Genomic DNA, 23753 nt, shown 5'->3' on the forward strand with positions numbered 1-23753 from the left:
GTGGTGCCATCACAGAATTTGTAAATAGCAAAAGGAAACTGATCATGGGAGATACGAGGTTCACAGTTTAATTTGGCTACATTGCATCGCAAACACAGACAACTTGAATAGCCTACTTTAAGTGTCAAAATCAGCAATAGACAATATCGTCCAGTGAACGTGAAACAATGGCGACCACTGAATACTCCGTGGTCCCGTCACGGAATTTAGGGTGACCAGAAGTTATCCTAGCGATCAAACGACGACAGAACAATGCAATATCAAGTTAAAATCACTTTAAAACTAAATATTTAAAGTAAAGTACTTTAAGCAAACTCAGAATGTTTAAAGCGATACCTTTCTAAATTATAAAACGACGTCAATTGGGGGAGCGCAAGTGTTGTAACAGTCCGTGTGTGGACCACGGATGCTGCTGTCATTGACTTACAATAGGCATCACATCCGTGGGCATATCACGGAATTTTCGGCGATTCCGTGAAACTGACACAGATTTTGAGTTAAGGGGCCGTGTTCATTTCACGGAATTCTGTGAGATCAGGTTGGTCAGAATTTAGAAAATCTGTTTACAAACATTGGTACATTATTGATTCGGACCCTAAACTGATCAGAGTCTTCCCAGAAAAACCTAAGCTTATAAGCGTGCTTCAAACTTAAAAGACCTTTTAGTTAAGAATGATATACGTCCACAACTTACAACGCCTTATAGCATGCCAGATGGTAATTATAGATGTGGCAGTTGTGCCCAGTGCTCTTACACGCATAAGTGCAAAAATTTTAATCATCCACACACTGGTAAGACATTATCTATTCGCGGCACTATTACATGTAGCACCACACATGTTATTTATTTAATCAGTTGCCCATGTGGCTTATCATATGTTGGTAAAACAACGAGAGCGCTACGGACTAGAATCAGTGAGCACAGAAGCACCATCAGAAAAGGAGATGAACGCAGTCCTGTTGCCGCTCATTTTAAACTAGCTGGACATAGTCAGCGCCCTTAGATACATCGGGGTGGAGCAGGTCAAAAAACCTTTTAGAGGAGGAGATCATGGTAACAGGCTTCTCCAACGGGAAACTTTTTGGATTTACTATTTAAATACAATGTCTCCCTATGGTCTTAATGAAGATTTTGACATAAAGCCATTCTTATGAGTGGACAGTTGTATTGATGTAGCCTGTATTCATGTAGCCTATATGATTGTGGGTTTATATTTATATATACTACGTATATATGTGAGTATGCACAGCTTTTTTGTAGGTAATTAACTGTTTTTGACTACATTCCAGTAAGTTATATGTATATGTGGGTTTTTTTTCTTCATAAAATTATTTTGGGGTTAACTTGTATATATATATGGAATTGTTTCCTGTGTATGTTGATTGTTTTTTCCATGCAAGTGTTCTCTTAATTAAGTAATGAGTGGGGTTATTAGGCTTGTTCAGACCCAATCAAGCTAATTGTAATCACAGGGTGGGTCAGTTGATTGTAAGGCCTATATACCTCTGTATCAAATGTTTTTTATCGTTTGCCTGAAGAAGACCCAGTAGGTTCGAAACGTTGCCTTTTTATTAAATATGGGAGTAAGTAGCAGTGTTGCGGACATTACAATCCTTTCATATTAATAATCCACCCATTAACAACAGAATGTTGTGAGTTTAGTAAAGCAATGAGAAAAAAATGACAATTTTACATTCTTGATTTTGTACATTACAGAAAAATTATAAAACAAAATTGATATCATGAAAGCGGTTCATATCAAATGAAAGTAGCAGACTGTTTTAAAAGGCAGGAACCTCAATTAGAAATTATGTGAACACAATATGATAAAATAATACAAATAAAGCACAAGCCAGGATGAACCCTATTTCTCACAAATCCCTTTTCTGCTTTGGGTGCATGGGAGATCATTCCAGTTCTGGAGAGGAGCTGAAGGCAACAGTTCAACACAATCCTCATTTCCAGCCACATCATTCGGCTCACCTGAGTACCAAAACCTGAATAACATGTATCAGTTTTTTAATGATTCAAAACCACAAAATTCACAAATCAACAATAATCAGAGTAGCAAAGAAGTGAAAGTGCAGACAAGTAAAATAGAGAAGAAGAATATAATTTATTTATAAGTTGATTTGCTTGTGATTGTGGAGGTCATGGAAGAAGTGTTTTTCAGACACTTCCTGATGAATATGGATTTTTAAAACAAGAATAAAAATCCTAAACTAATAAATACACAGTGCTTTTTAGCACTTACCCTTGTTTCAGTGGAGATTCATCCACCCATTTCATACTGCCCTCCTGCTGCAAGTCAGTCAAACCAATCCACACTCTCTCCGCGAGTAATGAAGTTATGGTCCTCTGCATATGAATAAAAACGTACTCGGTTACTAACGTAACCTCGGTTCTCTCTAGGAGAGGAACGAGTACTGCGTCGAAGAACGCTACGGGAAAGTATTTCTTTGTCGAGATTGAAGCCTAAAAATTAATCCTTAATTTTGTAAATATTGTAAAACGCTTTTCTGTAGCATACAACCCTAGGCGGAGCAATATCGCTCACCCATTGGCTGCTCCGCCAGAAAAGCACAGCCTATGCGAGGCCAGAGACGCTGACCAATGAGGGCGCTTCGCGCCCTTCTGCGTCACCTCCCGCCAAAACAGGCGTGGCCTAGGCCTATAAATACGAGCATAGCTGTCTAACACACTGATTTTCGTCACGAAAGCGACGCAGCGTGGACACGCATGGCATGAGACGCAGTACTCGTTCCTCTCCTAGAGAGAACCGAGGTTACGTTAGTAACCGAGTACGTTCTCTTACGTAGAGTTCTCTCGTACTGTGTCGAAGAACGCTACGGGAACCCTATGTAACCCGCCATGCGTGTTCTTGGACCGACACAGACACCTAAGGGCGCGCGCGCCCTGGCATACAAGTGCCTACCCCAAGAAGTATAGGGAGAGCGGCTAAAAATAGCATCATCCCTTTATAGTAGTGCCTCTAAGGGCATAATAACATATATATGAAATATATATATATATGAGGGGTAATAGCATGCTCATGGGACACATTGTCAGTGAGTGATGCTTAAACATTGAAGTGACCTGGGCCGCAACGCGGGGCAGGAACACTAACATAGTCTTCTAGACCGAGAGCAGTTTAGCCTGCAACGCAGGAACCTCTAGGTTATAGAACCGTATAAATGTAGACGGGGAGGCCCAGCCTGCCGCCATACAGATATCTTGTAACGAGATTCCGCTATACCAAGCCCACGAAGAGGCCATGCCTCTCGTAGAATGTGCTCTGATGCCCAGGGGGCATTCCAAACCTCTAGATGCGTAGGCTAGCGCAATGGCATCCACTACCCATCGAGATAGACTCTGTTTCGTCGCGGCTCGCCCTTTAGAGCGCCCACTGAACGAAACAAAGAGCTGCTCCGTCTGTCGAAAAACAGCGGAGCGGGACACATAAGCTCTTAATGTCCTGACCGGGCAAAAGGAGCTATTTCCGTCCTCTGAAGCCGGCAGGGCCGACAGGGAGATGACCTGAGCCCTGAACGGTGTGTTGAGGGACTTAGGTACATACCCATGCTTCGGTTTCAACACGACTACAGAGTCGTTTGGCCCGAACTCCATACAAGAAGCTCTAACTGAGAGCGCTTGCAAATCCCCCACGCGCTTCACTGAAGCGAGAGCCAAAAGAAACACGGTCTTGAAAGACAGGTGTTTCATGTCAACTGAGTGAATAGGCTCGAAAGGGGCCCCTTTCATAGCGTTCAACACTGTAGAAAGGTCCCAAACGGGGACTGAAGGAGGCCTTGGAGGGTTTAACCTCCTGGCTCCTCTAAGGAAACGGACCACCAGGTCGTTTCTGCCCAGTGAATGGCCAAGCGTCGGATTAACGAACGCAGATATGGCAGCCACATAGACTTTGAGCGTGGATGGGGTTCTTCCCTTATCCAATAGCTCTTGGAGGAAGGAGAGAATCTCCGTTTCCCCGCACTGAAGTGGTGACAGACCTTGGTCTGAACACCAACCAGAGAACACCGACCATTTGGAAGCGTAGAGCCGTCTAGTAGACGGAGCCCTAGCCTGTTCGATCGTGTCTAACACTCCCTTTGGGAGGTTAGCGGGTACCCGTTTATGGCCCATACGTGTAGGGACCAGAGCTCCGGGCGAGGATGCAAAATCGAGCCCTTGGCCTGCGAGAGGAGGTCTCTCCTCTCTGGAATCGGCCACGGGGCAGTACTCTTCAGTCGCATCAAAACTGGGAACCAGGGTTGATTCGTCCAGTACGGAGCGACTAGTAGCACCGCGCATCCGCTTTCCTCGATACGCTCCAGCACTTGAGGCAGGAGTGAGACAGGAGGAAAAGCATAGAGCGGACGGCGGGGCCAGACACTGGCCAGCGCGTTCGTGCTCTTCGAAAAGGATTCTGGGCAGTGAGCGTTTTCCTGGTTTGCAAACAGGTCTATTTCTGCTCTGCCGAACGTTTTCCACAGCAGACGCACTGTCTGTGTGTGTAGAGACCACTCTCCCGTCGGAACTTTGTTCCGTGAGAGTCTGTCTGGGCCTACATTCAAGTGGCCTGGCAACATCCATTGCTCTCAACGAGCGCAGGTTGTGCTGGGCCCATACCAGTATGCGTTCCGCTAACCTGAATAGGTTCCAGGATCTCACGCCACCCTGGCGGTTTATGTAGGCTACTACCGACATGTTGTCCGAACGGACCAGGACGTGGTGCCCTTTTATCCGGGGACAAAAACGCCTCAGCGCAAAGTCCACCGCCATCATTTCCAGGCAGTTTATGTGCGGTAGTTTGGCTCGTTCTGACCACTGGCCAAAGAACGGTCTGCCGTCGAGCAGTGCTCCCCAGCCTGAGGTCCGTGGACACCACCTTCAGGCTCGAGGGAGTCCCCAGGCTTACACCTGACCGGTACCAGTCTGACGCTCTCCATGGTGTCAGGGCTGAAATGCATTCCTGATTGACCTTGAGGCGATAGCGACCGTGCAACCATGCTCGGCGCGGTACGCGCGCTTTCAACCAGAACTGCAGTGGGCGCATGCGCAGCAGGCCCAGCTGCAGTACCGCTGAGGCTGAGGCCATGAGGCCTAGCATTTTCTGAAATCTCTTGAGCGGCACTAAATGGCCGCTGCGGAAGGATTTCGCCATTTGCAGGGTGTCTTGCCTGCGCTGTGATGACAGCTGTGCTGTCATAGACAGCGAGTTCAGATTCAGTCCCAAAAAGGAGATCCTTTGACTGGGAAACAGTGAACTTTTCTCCCAATTGACTCTCAGACCTAAGCACTCGAGGTGATCGAGTATTAGTGTCTTGTGGTGAGCGAGTTCTGAAGGCGATTGAGCCAGAATCAGCCAATCGTCCAAATAGTTCAGAATTCGAATGCCTCGGAGTCTCAGGGGTGCCAGCGCCGCGTCCATGCACACTGTAAATGTACGAGGTGCTAGAGACAGGCCGAATGGCAGGACTGTGTACTGATATGCCCGGCCCTCGAGGGCGAATCTCAAAAATCGCCTGTGACGTGACGCAATTTGTATGTGAAAATACGCGTCTTTCAGATCTATCGCCATAAACCAGTCTCCTCGGCGAATCTGCGCGAGGATTTTTCTGGTCGTGAGCATTCTGAACTTTCGCTTTGCTAGCGCTTTGTTCAGACGCCTTAGATCCAAAATGGGTCTGAGACCCCCGTCTTTCTTGGGTACCAGGAAATATCTGCTGTACCAACCCCCTTCGCTTTGAGCTTGAGATAAAGGCTCTATGGCCCCTTTGCTCAATAGCTTCGCTATTTCGGCTCGAAGTAGATGTGCTACTTCTGTTTTTACCGTGATTTCGACTTTCTCCGTAACACGGGGAGGGCGTCGATGAAACTGTAGCGAATAGCCTCTTTTTATAGTCTCTAGCACCCATTCTGAGACCCCGGAAGTCTTTCCCATGCATCTGCACGTGTGACTAGGGGTTGAATGTAATCTGGGCCCTGGTCGCGAAATGGCGGCGACACGAGAGCAACCGTGTGCTGTAACATGGACGCCGTGGCGTCTGAGGCGGGGGGCATGCTTAACACAGTATGCATCCCGCGCGCGCTCGGCTCTCTGAGTTGAGAGAGCGCGCGGGGCGAGCCCCGTAGGGCTCGTTATATTTGTGAATAAACGTGGGCGCTTGGAGGCGGGCACATTTATAACACCGGGGACACTGTGTTTGTGTACTGACTGACCGTTCGTTAGTTTCGTTTTTACAGAAACCGCGGAACGTGCAGTATGTAGTGGTTGTGGGCACGCTCACTACATGTAAAGCACAATCGGCATGAGCCGATTTTATGTGTGCAAACCCTGTGTTGAACGGGGCTGTGCTTGCACGGGTTGAAAAACCGGACTCTGGTCGCGAAAATGGCGGCGACACGAGAGCAGTCGTGTGCTGTAACATGGGCGCCATTGCAGCGTATGATGCGGGGGGCGCGCTTAATCGAGCGGGCAGCCCGCGCGCGCTCAGCTCTCTCAGCTGAGAGAGAGAGAGCGCGCGGTGCGAGCCCCGTACGGCTCGGCATGTTTGAGAATAAATGTGGGTGCGTGAACGCGGGTACATTTATAGCACTGGGGAGTACTGTCTATTAGAACTGACTGACCGTGCATCGGTTTCGTTTCATAGAAAACGTGTGACATGTAGGTTGTAGTGATTGTGGGCACTTGAAAGCGGGCACGCTCACTACATATGATGCACAATCGACAGAGTCGATTTTATGTGTGCAAGCCCTGTATTGTGTGTACGAATTGGCACTGGGTCGTGGGCATACAGTTACACACATTACATCATCGGCTGTGGCCGGGACACCGTGTAGCACAGAGAGTACTGTCTATCAGAACCGACTGACCGTGCATTCGTTTCGTTTTTACAGAAACCACGGGACATACAGTGTGTAGTGATTGTGGGCACTGAAAAGCGGGCACGTTCACTAACTTACATGTGACGCACAATCGACAGAGTCGATTTTATGTGTGCAAGCCCTGTTGTGTAGGGCTGTGCTTGTGTGTACGAATGGGCACTGGGTCGTGGGCATTACGGATACACACATCACACCATCGGCCGTGGCCGGGACACCAGAAAATACATTTTCAGATTTACCTGGGGCGTCGTGAAAACGGTGTTTGTGTGCAGGCAAACGGGCATTGATGCCGATTTGGTGACTGCAAAATACACTGGCACGGTCGCGTATGTTGGGACTGTGCGAGCGAGACATTTTAGTGAAATCCGGCCGCGGCAGGATTTTAACACTGTAACGTTAGCTTTCCTCGAAGCAGAAGTGCGCATCCTGGCTGAAAACGGGGCTTTCCGGGACTCCGCGATTTCTTCGTGAATTCAGGAAGAAAAAGGCGCGGGTCGTGAGGACGGTAACGTACGTTCCTCTGCAGAAAAGCAGCCATCCAGCCGGTAAGCGCATCGATGCTGGTCTTTCTCCGTCGGCGCTCATGAGCGGCGGGGGAGGGGGGATCCTCGGAGCTCGCCCATCCCTCGCTACCCGAAGCGAGGAGAGAATAGCAGTCGTCCTCCACAGACGCGGCTTCACCCTCGTCCATGACGGACGCGGCGGCACACAGCGGCCCTTGTCCGTCGGTCAGAGAGTCGAGCGAAGCGGGCGGAGAAGCTAGCGGCAGCAGCGGCGAGCACCTCGTGGTGAAGGGAGGTTCCGGGCTCCGCTGAGCACGGCGCTTTTCACGGCGCGGCACTACAGCGGGCGGAAAGATGCAGCTTCAGTAAATGAACCCCAGGCGAGTCCGCAGAGTCACCGTAGGCATCAAATCACAGTGATGGCAGCCGCCATCGACGAGAGCTGAAGCTGCGTGATACTCACAGGCAGGAAACACAGCACGTGGTCCCCATCGCTGAGCGGGGCTCTACACGAGCCACAGGAGGTGCGAGACATCTTGAAAAAGGTGCTCGGCTCTTTTAGTGGTGGAAAAACTGTGTGTCGCGACGGCGAACACACACATAAAACACACACACATAATGTAAAGGATATTCCACGCCGGAGAAGTGCAGCAGGGAACGGCGGCTGAAGGCGGCGATGACCAGCGGCTTCAGGTAAGAGGCGCGTCCTGCTGAGGTGCTTGTTTCAGACGGCTGTGGCGGCTCGAATCCAATCCAACGATGCGTGCAGCTTCGTGAATTTAGAAAAATCAGTGTGTTAGACAGCTATGCTCGTATTTATAGGCCTAGGCCACGCCTGTTTTAGCGGGAGGTGACGCAGAAGGGCGCGAAGCGCCCTCATTGGTCAGCGTCTCTGGCCTCGCATAGGCTGTGCTTTTCTGGCGGAGCAGCCAATGGGTGAGCGATATTGCTCCGCCTAGGGTTGTATGCTACAGAAAAGCGTTTTACAATATTTACAAAATTAAGGATTCATTTTTAGGCTTCAATCTCGACAAAGAAATACTTTCCCGTAGCGTTCTTCGACGCAGTACGAGAGAACTCTACGTAAGAGAACAGGAATAAGTGATTTCTCTCATTCATGAACAAACCCTCTCACAAACTCACCTGCTTCACTTCAGTGTTGAGAATGATCAGGTCACCACCGCGATCCTTGCAGTACTGCCTGCTGTCAGACCAGCTCAACTGAGTGGTTATGAAAAACCAACCCAACTGATTTCCTAATAGAAACACTTTTTTAAAAACTGTATTCATAAAAGAAGAAGGAAAGTAAGAACTTACACAAAAACTGTACTAACCTTTTACATAAGCTTTCTTTAGTTCATCACTCAGAGATGTGACTTTGCCATCTAACTCCAGTTTCTTCTGACTCAAAGAGTTGAAACTGTCCTGTAACTGGGTTTTCTCAGCAGTGAGGTTATTGACTCTGGTCTCCAGCTCCAGTTTCTTCTGATTCAGTTGGTCTTTTTCACTCATTAGATCAGTGTAATTGTCCTGTAAGCTGTTGATCGTCTGATTGAACTCTTCAACTGTGTTCTTGTAACTTATGATGGTGATGTGCTGGAGTATGTTGAAGACCAGTAGAAGAGCAGAAATGAGCCAGAGACACACTGTCATCAACACCAAACACCTACATCCTCCTGACAAACAGAGAGAAAACACACAAATATCCCTTAAGAACATTTCAATTCAATCCATATTATAAAATATAACACCTAAAATCAACCTTCTTAATTAAGTATTGAAATGGCTTTTTAAAGAGTGCTCTTTTGAATGCTCTTTTATAATGACGATCATCTGAAATTAATATATGGTCAATATGCAAAAAAGAGAAAATATAATTCTGTGCTAATACATTTCATATTTAAACATTGACATATTGTTCTTAGAGCAATTATTTAAATTGTATGCAAATTTCTCAGTTCCTCGAACATTAATGACACCATCTCTGCTTAAGCTTCACTTACTGCACTTTTGTGTTTTTCCTTCATCCTGGTGGTGACTTGTTGTCTGAGGTTCAGGTGTGCCCTTAATATCGCTGTTTTCAAATTTTACAAAAAAGATTTTAGAATCCATTTTTTGCACTTACTTACAGTTACAGTATGTGCTCACAGATGATCTGTGGTCTTTAAAATTAGTACCGATCATTTATATAGTGCTGACCTGCCCATTTTTTTGCAGAACCTGTGCAAAAGGTTTAAATGGGAACAACGCCTTAAGACCTTAATTACTCTGCTGCTGGTTAATTCGTTTTTTTTTTTTTTTTGCACTGTACTATACTTATTGGAGGAAATATTACACAAACAAAAATGAACTGGGTCCCACTTTATATTAAGTGGCTTTAAGTACTATGGACTTACATCGAAAAATAAGTACAATGTACTTCTTGTGTTCATGTTGTATTGTAAAACACTTTTGCTGCTATTGCGTGTGATACGGGTATGGTTAGGGACAGGTGTGCTGGTATGGTTAAGTTTAAGGGTGGGTTAAGGTATAAGGGAAGGGTCAGTGTAATTAGTAATTACATACATTAATTACAGCTGTAATTACATGCATGTATTTTAAAAATATAAGTACAATGTAAAACATGTATGTACACAATAAGTCCATTGTATCAAATTAGTAATTTCAATGTAAGTACACAGTATTTAAAGCCACTTAATATAAAGTGGGACCATGAAGGGCAAATAAATAGTCATGGTAAGGTAGCTACAAGTATAGTATATGCAGTTAAATGAAATAGATAATATATCATACACTACAGTTGTGTGTTGTGGTAGTAAACACACTCGGTCTGCTGTGATGTCGTGTTGCATTTTGAGAGCTGGAGCTGACTGAAGTCAAGTCACCTTCATTTATACAGCGCTTTTAACAATGTAGATTGTTTCAAAGCAGATTTACAGTGATAATAGGAAATTAAAGTAACAGAGATTGTTTTGGCTTTACACAGCCGCTCTAGATTCAAGTTATTGTCCAGCTAAAGTTAGTTTTGATTGATTCACTTCCGTTGTAATGATCATTAGTTATTAACTTAGGGGCCGCTAACACGACACCGTTCTAGCAGAAAACCCTTAATGCGCTTGGACCCGTTCACTCGCACAACATCAGTGCCTGGTGTCTCGAGAACGCAAACCATGAAATAGGTTTCAAGGTGCAAGCGGTGACATTTTTTGAAACCCTTTATCATCTCCGCACAAAGAAGTGTACGGCGTGTCAAATTAAACCCTCAAGCCCAAACGAACCGCTAAGCCCTCATGGTCTTCTTCACGCTTCACAGTTTCGTGACGTAATGCCGCTTTGAATGTCTGCTGTGGAGCTCGTGGGCTCTGTGAAAGTGTGCATCGAGGGCATATCGGCTGCTAATGGGGCGTTTGCCAGCACTCTTCTGAAACCTAGAATTAAAAACACCATAATCGACACCCAGCAGTCTTGTAGACTTAACGGACACATGCGCGACAGCCATTGTAAGTCCACAAGACCACAAGACCACAAGAGCATGTGAAGTGTACAATTTGGGAAGTGTGTATGCCAGATCAAAATCAAGGAGTCGAGGGTCTGCCCATATAAAGCTTGGCAATAGCAATGGGTATTCCCCTCAGGGGAAGTGTTTATAGGGAAGTTTTTGTGTGTAAATTTAAAGTGAAGGGTAAGATAAGATATTTACATATAAGTACAACTTGCACCAATCATACTGTTCAAAAGTTCCCAGCTCTAAATGCATCATGTGTTGCCATCTTGAGCCTGTAATAGTTGTGTATGAGTCCCTCAATTGTCCACAGATGTATCACAGGGTTTGTAGAGCAGTATTTAATGACCTATAGCCTTTAGCAGCACAGCCCATGAGCAACTGAAAGTGCTTTTCGGCCGTGCGGTTCGCCTTATAAAAGTCATCAGTTACTGCATAGATAAATGTTTTCCTATTCAGCCCTATATTTGTGCAGTGTCCCAATTTTAAAGGCTTCATCCTGCGAAGGCAGCATTCAATGGCAGTTGAAAGATGTGCGGGTACTTGTGTCACACTGATTCCTGGTATCCTGAGAGGATTGGCAATGGAATTTATTTTATTCCATTTCCTAAACCCAAAAGTAGTACGGAGACAGAACTAAATGTCTAACCTGGTCCTGAAGGTCTCAACCCCAATCCCAATGAATGATGATGAAAACATTAATTGGTTGTCATACTCTTGTAAAAGCCGGCTATTCGGCCCAACCTCCGGTTTCCGATCAGCCGGTGAAGTACGCGCGTGTTCAAGTCTTTCCAGCGTCTCAAAGTAATTTGGTTAAATAAGACACATTTTCTCATATGCAATTATCTCGTTTTAATCTGACTCCATGAATTAAAAAGGTTCAATGTGCAATAAGGTTATGTTTACACTTAAAATGGTTACAACATGGATATAATGTAATGATAATTTAAACCATTTGTACCCAGCATAAATGTAAAATGTTACCTGAGAGAGAGAAAGAGAAAGAGAGAGAGAGAGAGAGAGAGAGAGAGAGAGAGAGAGAGAAAGAGAAAGAGAGAGAGGAAAGAGAAAGAGAAAGAGAGAGAGAGAAAGAGAGAGAAAGAGAAAGAGAAAGAGAAAGAGAGAGAAAGAGAAAGAGAAAGAGAGAGAGAGAAAGAGAAAGAGAAAGAGAAAGAGAAAGAGAGAGAAAGAGAAAGAGAGAGAAAGAGAAAGAGAAAGAGAAAGAGAGAGACAAAGGCAGAGCCTCTGTCTCAAGACCAGCTCAGCATCCAAAGAAAAGAGGGCTTAAAGGAAGAGTGTCCCTAAGAAGGGACCCAGCTCCACCAGCACATCCCAAAGAAAAGAGCCAGAACAACCGTTACAATCCTCTTTTGTCATTTTCCCCCCGACCATGTCACTAACCCCCAGGTGTGAGATATTCAAAACTGACCAATCAGATGATCACAACTTCCCCATTATCCAACACCTCTGGCCTACAGGTACATCACTCTCAGTACTGCTGTGCTGAAAATGTCTGAGTGAAAAGCAAATGTCTTTGTTCCTTTGAAATAATCTTGTATTATTTCCAACCTTACCCTCTCATTAAGTTACAATTAAAGTAAGTTCCATGAAAATGTACAAACTTAAATAGCTAACTGTTCTCACGTCATGTACAGTGTTAAAAACACATAAACGAAGGTCTACATTTCATTGCCTCTCCATATTAAACTGGTTAAATGTAAATTAATTTAATTTTACCCTGCGGTAACAGTGTTGATCCTGGATGTTGTTCATCTGTGATCCACGAGGCTTCTCCCGCAAGCATTGTGATCTGTAAACCCTTGTTTCTAAATTACATTTTTTTACAGTCGCTAGGACACATTGCTCAATACTTGGGCCACTTTTTCAAAACTCTTCGCACAGTTCTCCTAACCAACTTTCAGCTCGGCACAGCAGTTCTACCAGAAAGACTCGGAGAATAGATACTCGATAATTATGCATTTATTAACAGCCCAGCAAGCCACATGCAATAAGTTCTTTGGCGTAGGCCCCGTCCGTAACTCGCAATCCGAGGGTACGGATTCAGCATTTCCCGCCTGAAGATGGCGGGGGCGCAGCCGACCCCCAGTGCGGTATTGGAAGGGACCATCCTGGTGGTGGTGGGGAGGTTGAAGGGGAAATCCTATGGTGATAGGGAGGATGGACAGAGGAACCCATCTCGTTGATGGAGGGGAGACATTATCTTGGTGGTGGTGGGGTGGATGGAGGGGAGTGAAGCGTCAGCATCTGCGAACTCAGACAAGTGTAAGTACGGGTCTTTTATACTTCTAGTATTAACCGTGATTGGATAGATGAGAAGATAATGAGTGACGCAACAATTGAGTCTTCCCAGCAGAACTTACGCTAAAGCTTTCATTTCATTTCACATTCAAAATGCACTAAAACTACCAAATCACTTCATACATCTTAATTCAACACATTCTTCCAGAACACTAGCAAAGGTTGACAGCCAACAAACACACTTTATCACCCACAAAACAATGACCTAAAAAACACTAACAACAGGAGCATTATAAAACAAGGACACCTCTCTGTTTATAATTCACTGCAATATATGTTACTAGAATGAATCAGACATGATGCTTCAATACTTTATATATTATAAATATATATTTTTTTTTTTTGCACTGAGTAGCCTAATTCCAAAGTACAAAAATTTGTCTACACACCATCCACCGATACAGACACAATAGGAATCAGCCGTGGTTGGTCCAATTGGTTTTATACCATTTAATTGTTAGATTCTAAATATATTTCATTACAATATTACTGTAGAAATGTGGCAAAATGCTGTCGTATACAGTTTTGTATTATGTTATTGTTTTGAACTTAAGTTGAACAGTTTTGAGATCAGTGTGTAAGCATGTGTAAATTGGCCTGTAGGTACACAGAGTTGTGGCGGTTGTTGTGTCGAAGTGAGAAAATAATTAATGTAATTTAAAAGATGTAGTCACTGAATGCATTTTGTGCCAAAGCAATGATAAATGATCCACAGTTTAGCCCACATACTTCTGTTGTGCTCACTGTGTGAAGAGTTTTGAAAAAGTGACCTAAGCATTGAGAAATGTGTCCTAGCGACTGTAAAAAACTGAAAAGACACGTGAGAGGAAACAATGCCTCCATCTCGATATGATTGGTTATGATTGGTTCGTGTGATAAATCCCGCCTCTTGTTTTTATGCGCGTTCTTGAATTGGCCCTGAATTAAGACAATGATGGTGTTACGTAATAGGAAGAATACTTAAAAAGTAAGTAAACTACCCAAGATATCAACACTTTATGTCACATCAAAATCAAACATGACTGAAGGGGTTTTTATTGATCAATCCGCTTGGGGAGATTAAAGATTCATCTTCGTGTCTGTGACCAGTGTGTGTACAATCTTAATGACGGATGAAAATAAGTTGACTATTAAAATAGAACAGCTGAACATCAGTTCACATCATACATATTCATACAATTGTTACTGCCTTTAGTTATTATTTTGGAATAAATTTAAAAATGTGTAAAAACACAAACTTGATGAGATTTCAACTTGGTTTTACTGTAGAACATAGTGTAAAAATACAAAATATAATTGAATTTGGTCTTTGTGTAATGTTTATTTAACCAGGAAATTGTGACAACATTGCGTGTAACAGGGGCATGAATTTACATTTGAAAAACTGAGGACTAAGAAGGAAAGCTAAAACTGCTATTCTCAGTATTTACAGTGATGATCTTGCCTGTATTTCACAGTAAAGTCACAAAGCTTGATCCTGCAGATGATGGACTGACTAAAGGTTTCAGTAAGAGTTGTTTTGTTGAAATTTATATAACTGGAATGAAATAGTCTTCATAGTTTTTATTTGTTTAGGTCTTCTGCATGTCTTACAATCATTACAATTTAAAAGCAATTGATGTGATATGCTCATTATGTTTCATGACGAGACATGTGATAAAAACGTCAATCAAATGACTCTGTCAATCAGGAGGTTAAATAATAAAATTATTACAAATAAATAAGGCATACAGGTTTGGAACAACATGTCAAAGGGACTAAATGGAGAGAGAATCTTCTTTTGTTGTTGTTGTTGGGTGATCGAGCCATTTAAATTAATGTTATAAGATCTAAGAGCTCCATCTAGTGCGAATGAGCAGCATTACATTAAATTAAAATTCACCCTCAAGTTGTTTCAAACCCACATGACGATGTTCTCCTGTGGAACAAGACTATGCCTTCATGCTCTTTTTTCCATGCAATGATTATGAATGAGAACTAAACAATGACAAGCTTCAAAAAGGACTCACTGTAAAAGTGTAGAGCCTTTGTGTCCTTTTTGAAGCTTGTCGTCTTGAGTTCTCATTCATAATAATTGCATGGAAAAAATACCTTTTTTTCTAATTCAAAAGACTTTATTAGTGCTCCTTGGTGAAGTCAGGTAAAGTGGGACACTTTTTGGTAAATTGCATTTTAAACAACCTAAATCAGTTAGAATGTATTCAAATTGTATGTGTTTTGTTTAAATAGATTGTAATGAAGGCCACTATGGTGACATTTTCCCAATTTTTGTATTTATCAACAAACTGTTCATCTTTAAACACCATCTGACACCCTCTTCAGCAAACTGGAAGCAATCAGGTTGAGTGGGACACTTTGTTAGGGAAAGTGGGATACTATTTTATGGTTAAAATGAAAATGAGAAATACAACCCCAATTCGAATGAAGTTGAGACGTTGTGTAAAACGTAAATAAAACCAGAATACAGTACATGCATTGAAAATGTGTGGCGCATTATGAAGCGCAAAACACAACAACGGAGACCTTCAATTAATTAATACTTGGAAGGATTTAAAAAAATGCATTTCTGGAACTAATGCAAACATTGTAACAATGTAAACTTCACTCTACATTCAATGAATGGAATTTTAATTAAGCCTACATCCTTTTACCACCTTTTAACAACTTCAGTGAACACATCCAAGACAGATGAAGTCATCGTCATCCATAAGTCCGTTGAGCTCTCTGCAGGACTCATGATACCACTCTACCTGATGTCCCACTCTACCTGATGTCCCACTCTACCTGATGTCCCACTCTACCTGATGTCCCACTCTACCTGATGTCCCACTCTACCTGATGTCCCACTAAACATTTTACAAACCTGATGTCACACTCTACCTGATGTCACACTCTACCTGATGTCCCACTCTACCTGATGTCCCACTCTACCTGATGTCCCACTCTACCTGATGTCCCACTCTACCTGATGTCCCACTCTACCTGATGTCACACTCTACCTGATGTCCCACTCTACCTGATGTCCCACTCTACCTGATGTCCCACTCTACCTGATGTCCCACTCTACCTGATGTCCCACTCTACCTGATGTCACACTCTACCTGATGTCCCACTCTACCTGATGTCACACTCTACCTGATGTCCCACTCTACCTGATGTCCCACTCTACCTGATGTCCCACTCTACCTGATGTCCCACTAAACATTTTACAAACCTGATGTCCCCCTCTACCTGATGTCCCACTCTACCTGATGTCCCACTCTACCTGATGTCCCACTCTACCTGATGTCCCCCTCTACCTGGTGTCCCACTCTACCTGATGTCCCACTCAACCTGATGTCCCACTCAACCTGATGTCCCACTCTACCTGATGTCCCACTCAACATTCAGAATTTTACAAACCTGATGTCCCACTCAACCTGATGTCCCACTCTACCTGATGTCCCACTCAACATTCAGAATTTTACAAACCTGATGTCCCACTCAACCTGATGTCCCACTCAACCTGATGTCCCACTCTACCTGATGTCCCACTCTACCTGATGTCCCACTCTACCTGATGTCCCACTAAACATTTTACAAACCTGATGTCCCACTCAACCTGATGTCCCACTCAACCTGATGTCCCACTCTACCTGATGTCCCACTAAACATTTTACAAACCTGATGTCCCACTCTACCTGATGTCCCACTCTACCTGATGTCCCACTCTACCTGATGTCCCACTCTACCTGATGTCACACTCTACCTGATGTCCCACTCTACCTGATGTCCCACTCTACCTGATGTCCCACTCTACCTGATGTCCCACTCTACCTGATGTCACACTCTACCTGATGTCCCACTCTACCTGATGTCACACTCTACCTGATGTCCCACTCTACCTGATGTCCCACTCTACCTGATGTCCCACTCTACCTGATGTCCCACTAAACATTTTACAAACCTGATGTCCCCCTCTACCTGATGTCCCACTCTACCTGATGTCCCACTCTACCTGATGTCCCACTCTACCTGATGTCCCCCTCTACCTGGTGTCCCACTCTACCTGATGTCCCACTCAACCTGATGTCCCACTCAACCTGATGTCCCACTCTACCTGATGTCCCACTCAACATTCAGAATTTTACAAACCTGATGTCCCACTCAACCTGATGTCCCACTCTACCTGATGTCCCACTCAACATTCAGAATTTTACAAACCTGATGTCCCACTCAACCTGATGTCCCACTCAACCTGATGTCCCACTCTACCTGATGTCCCACTCTACCTGATGTCCCACTAAACATTTTACAAACCTGATGTCCCACTCAACCTGATGTCCCACTCAACCTGATGTCCCACTCTACCTGATGTCCCACTAAACATTTTACAAACCTGATGTCCCACTCTACCTGATGTCCCACTCTACCTGATGTCCCACTCTACCTGATGTCCCACTCTACCTGATGTCCCCCTCTACCTGGTGTCCCACTCTACCTGATGTCCCACTCAACCTGATGTCCCACTCAACCTGATGTCCCACTCTACCTGATGTCCCACTCAACATTCAGAATTTTACAAACCTGATGTCCCACTCAACCTGATGTCCCACTCTACCTGATGTCCCACTCAACATTCAGAATTTTACAAACCTGATGTCCCACTCTACCTGATGTCCCACTCAACCTGATGTCCCACTCTACCTGATGTCCCACTCAACCTGATGTCCCACTCTACCTGATGTCCCACTCTACCTGATGTCCCACTAAACATTTTACAAACCTGATGTCCCACTCAACCTGTCCCACTCTACCTGATGTCCCACTCAACCTGATGTCCCACTCTACCTGATGTCCCACTAAACATTTTACAAACCTGATGTCCCACTCTACCTGATGTCCCACTCAACATTTTACAAACCTGATGTCCCACTCTACCTCACCTGATGTGATAACCATAGCAATAACACAGAACTACCTAAAAATGCTGGGTTAAAAACAACCCAATTTGGGTTATTTGGCAACCCAGCGCTGGGTAAATATTGGACAGAACACATGCTGGGTTATTTTGACCCAGCAGGTTGGGTTTTATACATTAACCCATTTGCTGGGTTGTTTTTTAATCAGTGCTGGGTCAAACAACCCCATGTTACAGGCTATTCATTTTAGATAATAATAATAAAAATACTACTAAATAATAATAATATTAATAATAACAATAATAACACTACTATTTATTATGATTCAATAAAAGTGTTTATTCCAGGAAATTAATATAATAATGAATACATTCATGTTTAATCAACAATTAGTCATCTCGGAGGCCCACAAAAATCATTTGTGCTAAAATGTTGGTATGTTAAAAGATCATAAAATGGTGAGATTCTCAAAATTCAAAACAAACAATGTACATTGCAATCATTTTAGTCCTGTGTAGCAAAATAAAAACATAAAAACTAAACTGTAAAATAGCCAATAGCTAAAGATTCTCTTCACAAAAAAAGAACATAAGTACATTGCAATTCATTTAAATAAGTCAATTAGTCCTGTGCAGCAAAAATGGGAGGCACATAAGACCTTTGTGTATAAACTGTATACAATAGCTAAAGATTCTCTTCACACAAAAAATTACAAATAAAAAATCTAAGTACATACATTGTAATTCATTTAAATAAGCAATAATTTAGTCCTGCGTAGCAAAATAAAATAAGAACATAAAAACTCTATACTTATAAACTTTAAAATAGCCTAGCTAAAGATTCTCTTCACAAAAAAGATACAATAAAAAAAAAAAACATAAATACATACATTGCAATTCATTTAAATAAGCAATCAATTAGTCCTGTCCAGCAAAAATGGACACACGTGAAAACGGTACTTGAATTTTGTGTACCAGGCAGTGTTTTGACACTAAGTTAAAGATTCAAAATATTCAAAACAAAAAAGAAAGAAAAATGTACATATATTGCTTAATTAAATGAATGGCTATAATTTAGTCCTCTGCAGCAAAAATGGAGGCCCGCAAAAACCGAATGCTTGAATTTACTGTCCCAGGCATTCCAGAAACTACCTGCTGCAAAAATTCCCAAACAGGGGCACATTGTTTCGGATAGTGAATGTCAAAGCAATAAAATGCCTTGAAACAAACATCCACAGCCTTGAGGAGAGTCAACTGTTCCAGAGCTTGCCCATTCACCACCACAAAAAACTGTCCAGCCATTCCAAGCTCCAAGACAAAGGGAAACGGTTTCGCTTCTCTCTGCCTTTCCAGGTAAAGCACCATGTTGGTTCCAGACTAAATGAGGAAATGACAATATCAGACACAGATAATTCTTTAAAAGTGTGTCTTAGGTTTTCAAGAGCAGTCTTAAATTAGTTAAATAACATCTTAAATTAACTTAAAAGAGTTGTGAGAAAATGAAATGCGTGTAAGATCCATGCAGCAATAACCATGATCATGATTAAAACGATTTATCGTGCAGCCCTACAAACAGGTGTAAAGAAATGAGCCTGCTCTGTTGTTTTACTTACAGGTTGTACATCAATGAATGAGGTTCTTGCCTCTTGAATAGTTGGCCGAAAGGTTTTGTGGCCAATCTTGTACACAGGCGGGGGAAGAATGACAGGCAAGATTTTAAGTGCTTGTATGCCTTTGGAATCTAAGAAGAGATAAATGGCAAATTAGAACTTGTTTGTTCATCAGTTTTTAAATTAAGCAAAGTGCATTTCTAACTAAGGTCAACTTAGAATGATTGAAATTAGCTTAAATATGTAACAGTTAAATATGAACTCTGGTAATCTGAAAACATTTAGTGTTATTAAAGGGATATTTCACCTTAAAATACAAATTTACTTGCCCTCATGTCAAATTTACTCGCCCTTATGTTGTTCCAAACCTCTACAAGTTTCTTTCTTCTGCAGAACACAAAAATATATTTTAAAGAATGTCAGTAACCAGACAGTTAACGGTAGCCACTGACTTCCATAATAGGAAAAAAGTACTATAAAAGTAAATGGCTACGGTTAACTGTTTTGTTACCAACATTCTTCAAAATATCTTATTTTGTGTTCAGGAGAAGAAAGTCATGTAATAACATGAGGATGAGTAAATGACGACATAATTTCACTTTCGGGTGAACTATCCCTTAAAGCAGTGCTTCTCAAACCGGCCCTGGGGACCCCATATCACTGCACATTTTGTACCTCTCCCTCATCTAACACACCTGATTTAAGTCATCAGCTCATTAGTACAAACTGCAAGACTTAAATTGGGTTTGTCTGATGAGGGAGACATCCAAAATGATGGGAGGTCCCAGGACATTTGAGAACCACTGTCTTAAACCAAGAAAGGGGCAAGTACTTTTAAAGGGGTCATGAACTGAGAAATAAAATTTTCATACAATCTTTTGTCATACAAGAGGTCATTGTACTATAAAAAAAACATAAAACAACTTTTATTGATAGTATGCTGCCAAAAAAATGACTAATTTTCCACTTCCGATTGTTTATTACGCAATAGAACATCCGTGCAAGATTGCCTTCACAGAAACAGATCATAGCCTCTTTGTGCCCACAGGCACATAAGTGAAGGGAGTGATAGTACAACAGGATCACTTGGAATAAAAATACATATAGATATCTGCTAAGTTTTCCAATGTTGTGCTTACTAACACTATAAAAGGACCTCAGGGAACATTATAAAAATAGGCAATTCATGACCCCTTTAAATGCCATGTGCTTGTACTTTGGACAAGTAAATTAATTGCCCATTCATGTTTTTGATCTTATTGTGAATGGTGTAGCAAACTTGGTTAAGTGCTAGGGCTGGCACTGGATGCAACTCTGAAAAATGATTAATCATAATGATTATGAAAGAGAATATTTACCAGCAAATTTTTCAATGAGGCACTCAAGATTCCAGTTGATAAGTTTTTGTTGAACAAAAATGTCCATTGCTGTAAAAGAACAGAAGGAAACATCTGATTAGTAATATCTTTACAAAGCTAGCTGGCAGTGCTAACAAGTCTTATACCTGCTTTTAAAATTTATTTTTGTGCTGGCTCGCGGTTAAAAATAAAATAAAATAATGAATCATTACTTGATTAAAAAATTAAATAAATAGACAAAATTATTTTTTTAACAGCTTAATTAACTATAGTTAATTCACAAGACTGTAAACAGAAGAAATTTTAATTTTGTGGATAATTCAAAAATATTTTATAAAATCACCTGTAGATATTTCATAGAATATTTTTTTATTCATTCCAATGTATCAGTCTATTCGTATAAAGATCGCCTGAGAGCATTGCACCCATTGACTTATTTGATTGCAGTTTCAAGATAGTAAAAATAATAAATAAATGTTGTTAATGTTTATTCTTCCTGGCAGTTTTTTTAAAATGCACGATTCAATGATCATCATAATTATTTTAATGATTGTGTACCAAGTTGCATGACAACCCAAAATAATAAATTGTATATTTAATACATAAGACTGGTTTCTCCTAATGTTTTTTTCTCTCTCAATTCTGTCACCTGATAGAGTTTGGGTTCCTTGCCACTGTTGCCTCTGGCTTGCTAAGTTGGGGGCACATTCAACAATATTGTTGATTTGATCGCACTAGCAATATCAGATGAGAACTGAACTACTTTTCTTCAGAGCCGCTTTAAGACCAAATTGAACTAACGTTACAGTAACTAACAGTTACTTCATAATTTATGATCTTTACACAGTTTTTGAACGGTAACGTTACTGAAGCAACATTGAATTGACTTCAGCTGAACAATGACAGCTAGCATGAGAATTGACACACGCATAAACACAGAGAACATACTGCAACATAATAACATTTTATGTAAAGCTACCTTTCGAAAATGACTGACAAAAACAGATAAATAATAGGTAGAGACGTAACTTACAGCTTCTTTAGCATATGCAGCCACTAGGGGTGTGACGGTTAGTATATAACCGTGAGACCGACGGTTATAGTTAAACACCGTCATTAGAACTCTATAACCGCCAAAACCGTGTTATTAAAATATCTTTTACAAACATTAAAAAAAAAACTAAAAAAAATTTTTTTTTTAGATAGGATCATAATATGTGCAATACATCGGGAGACATGGTTTTTACCACTTAATGAAGTTTTGTTTTGTAAATCGTCAGAAATGATTTTTACCACTTCATATAAATTTTGCTTTGTAAGCCTTTCCTTAAAGCGAATTTCGTTTTGTACAAATTGTACCTTAATTTTAATAAATGTTTCATCAACCAATTGCATGTATTTAATAATATAGCAGACAATATAATAACCGTGACATGGAGGCGCCGGCGCGCCGCGTTCACTTGCATTGCGTTGTGAACTAGAGCGCATCTCATCGTAAATGAATGAAACTATGCCTATGCCTCATGCATTAGCATTAAATATCTTTGCTACATCCTTTCTAGACGGGTGCGGCTTTGAGAAATCTTGGAGATCTCCCTAATAAACGGAGGTCTGAAATATCTGCCCCTTTACCGATCAGTTAACCCGCTATCTCCAGGAAGAACCAATTGACTCTACGGCTAATCCACTAGCATGGTGGGGAGACACACGCTATCCGCTCTTAGCAAAATTGCCACGTAAATACATGTGTATTTGTGCTACAAGCACAGCATCAGAGCGAGTTTTTAGCACTGCGGGTAACATAGCTACCCCTGTCAGATAGTCACTAAAACCGAGTAAAGTGAACATATTGGTGTTATTATTATTATTTATTTTATTTTGAAAAACAAAACAAAAAGGGACAATACATATTAATGAACATTTTCACAAATGTAAATATGTCAGATTATAGCCTTAGGCTAATTTCCATCTGCAGACCCCCTGGCAGGTTGGTGTTACACACAAATGAATACATACATACAAATACACTATATACAAACTATGTACAGAGAGACAACGACAAGAACAGTGATCACATCATGTTAAAACAAACAATAACAACAAGAGTGGACAACAAAAGACATATAGAAAAAAGAAAATCATCGACTGTATTGCACAAACCACAATTTTGCACATGCCCTGACTGACCTAATATTGCACTGACCCATATTACACCATTCTATATTGCATTGACCCGCATTGCACTAACCCCTATTGCACAACCCATGTTATACTGACTCTTATAGCACAACCCGTATTACACTGATAATTGTATCCCCCTTGTAATGCATTTACTCTGTTTTACGTTTGATATATAATAATTAACTAAACATGATTACATGTTTGTGTGTCCCTCAGCCACACTTTTAAATTACTCCTAAAGGTAGGAAGACTTGTGCTTTCCCTCATTAACAGTGGAATACTATTCCAGAAACTCACTCCCTGATATGACAGGACGTTCTGTGAAAAGGCGGTCCGCCTAAATGCCAAGTCACAATCACCTCTCATAGTGGATCTAGTCACTCGAGACCCGGCAGCACTGCTAGACTTTTGTTTAATAAAATCACTCAATGGTGGAGGCGCCAGACCATGTAGCCTATAACCTTGTAGATTAGACAGGCTGATTTAAATAA

At 42.0% G+C, this 23753-nt stretch overlaps 2 protein-coding genes and 1 long non-coding RNA gene across 3 annotated transcripts in view; 1 reads left to right on the forward strand and 2 right to left on the reverse strand.

Moving 5' to 3' along the window:
• The window catches only part of LOC306984759 (uncharacterized protein), a 218689-nt gene that overhangs the window by 98486 nt on the left and 96450 nt on the right, over window positions 1-23753 (forward strand). The gene's annotated exons all lie outside the window — the stretch shown is intronic.
• LOC306984584 (uncharacterized protein) lies at window positions 1337-9551 on the reverse strand. Its single transcript, XM_079586062.1, has 5 exons — window positions 9396-9551; window positions 8727-9068; window positions 8536-8648; window positions 2256-2359; window positions 1337-1998 (listed from the first exon to the last, which is right to left on the reverse strand). The coding sequence occupies exons 1-5, from the start codon at window positions 9502-9504 to the stop codon at window positions 1866-1868; spliced, it is 801 nt and encodes a 266-aa protein (XP_079442188.1). The 5' UTR covers window positions 9505-9551; the 3' UTR covers window positions 1337-1865.
• LOC306984942 lies at window positions 18465-21245 on the reverse strand. Its single transcript, XR_013794693.1, has 3 exons — window positions 21082-21245; window positions 19727-19854; window positions 18465-19490 (listed from the first exon to the last, which is right to left on the reverse strand). It is a non-coding gene; the product is annotated as an uncharacterized lncRNA (long non-coding RNA).

The sequence above is a fragment of the Phoxinus phoxinus genome, assembly GCF_949152265.1.
Source record: "Phoxinus phoxinus genome assembly, chromosome: 17".
NCBI lineage: Eukaryota > Metazoa > Chordata > Actinopteri > Cypriniformes > Leuciscidae > Phoxinus > Phoxinus phoxinus.

Excerpts from the sequence above, each read along its gene's own strand:
- LOC306984584 (XM_079586062.1), bottom strand. The coding sequence starts at position 9,504 with ATGGATTCTAAAATCTTTTTTGTAAAATTTGAAAACAGCGATATTAAG. Across the intron at positions 2,360-8,535 it reads TCAACACTGAAGTGAAGCAG|AGGACCATAACTTCATTACT; the intron begins GTGAGTTTGTGA and ends ATTCATATGCAG. Across the intron at positions 1,999-2,255 it reads GAATCTCCACTGAAACAAGG|GTTTTGGTACTCAGGTGAGC; the intron begins GTAAGTGCTAAA and ends CATGTTATTCAG.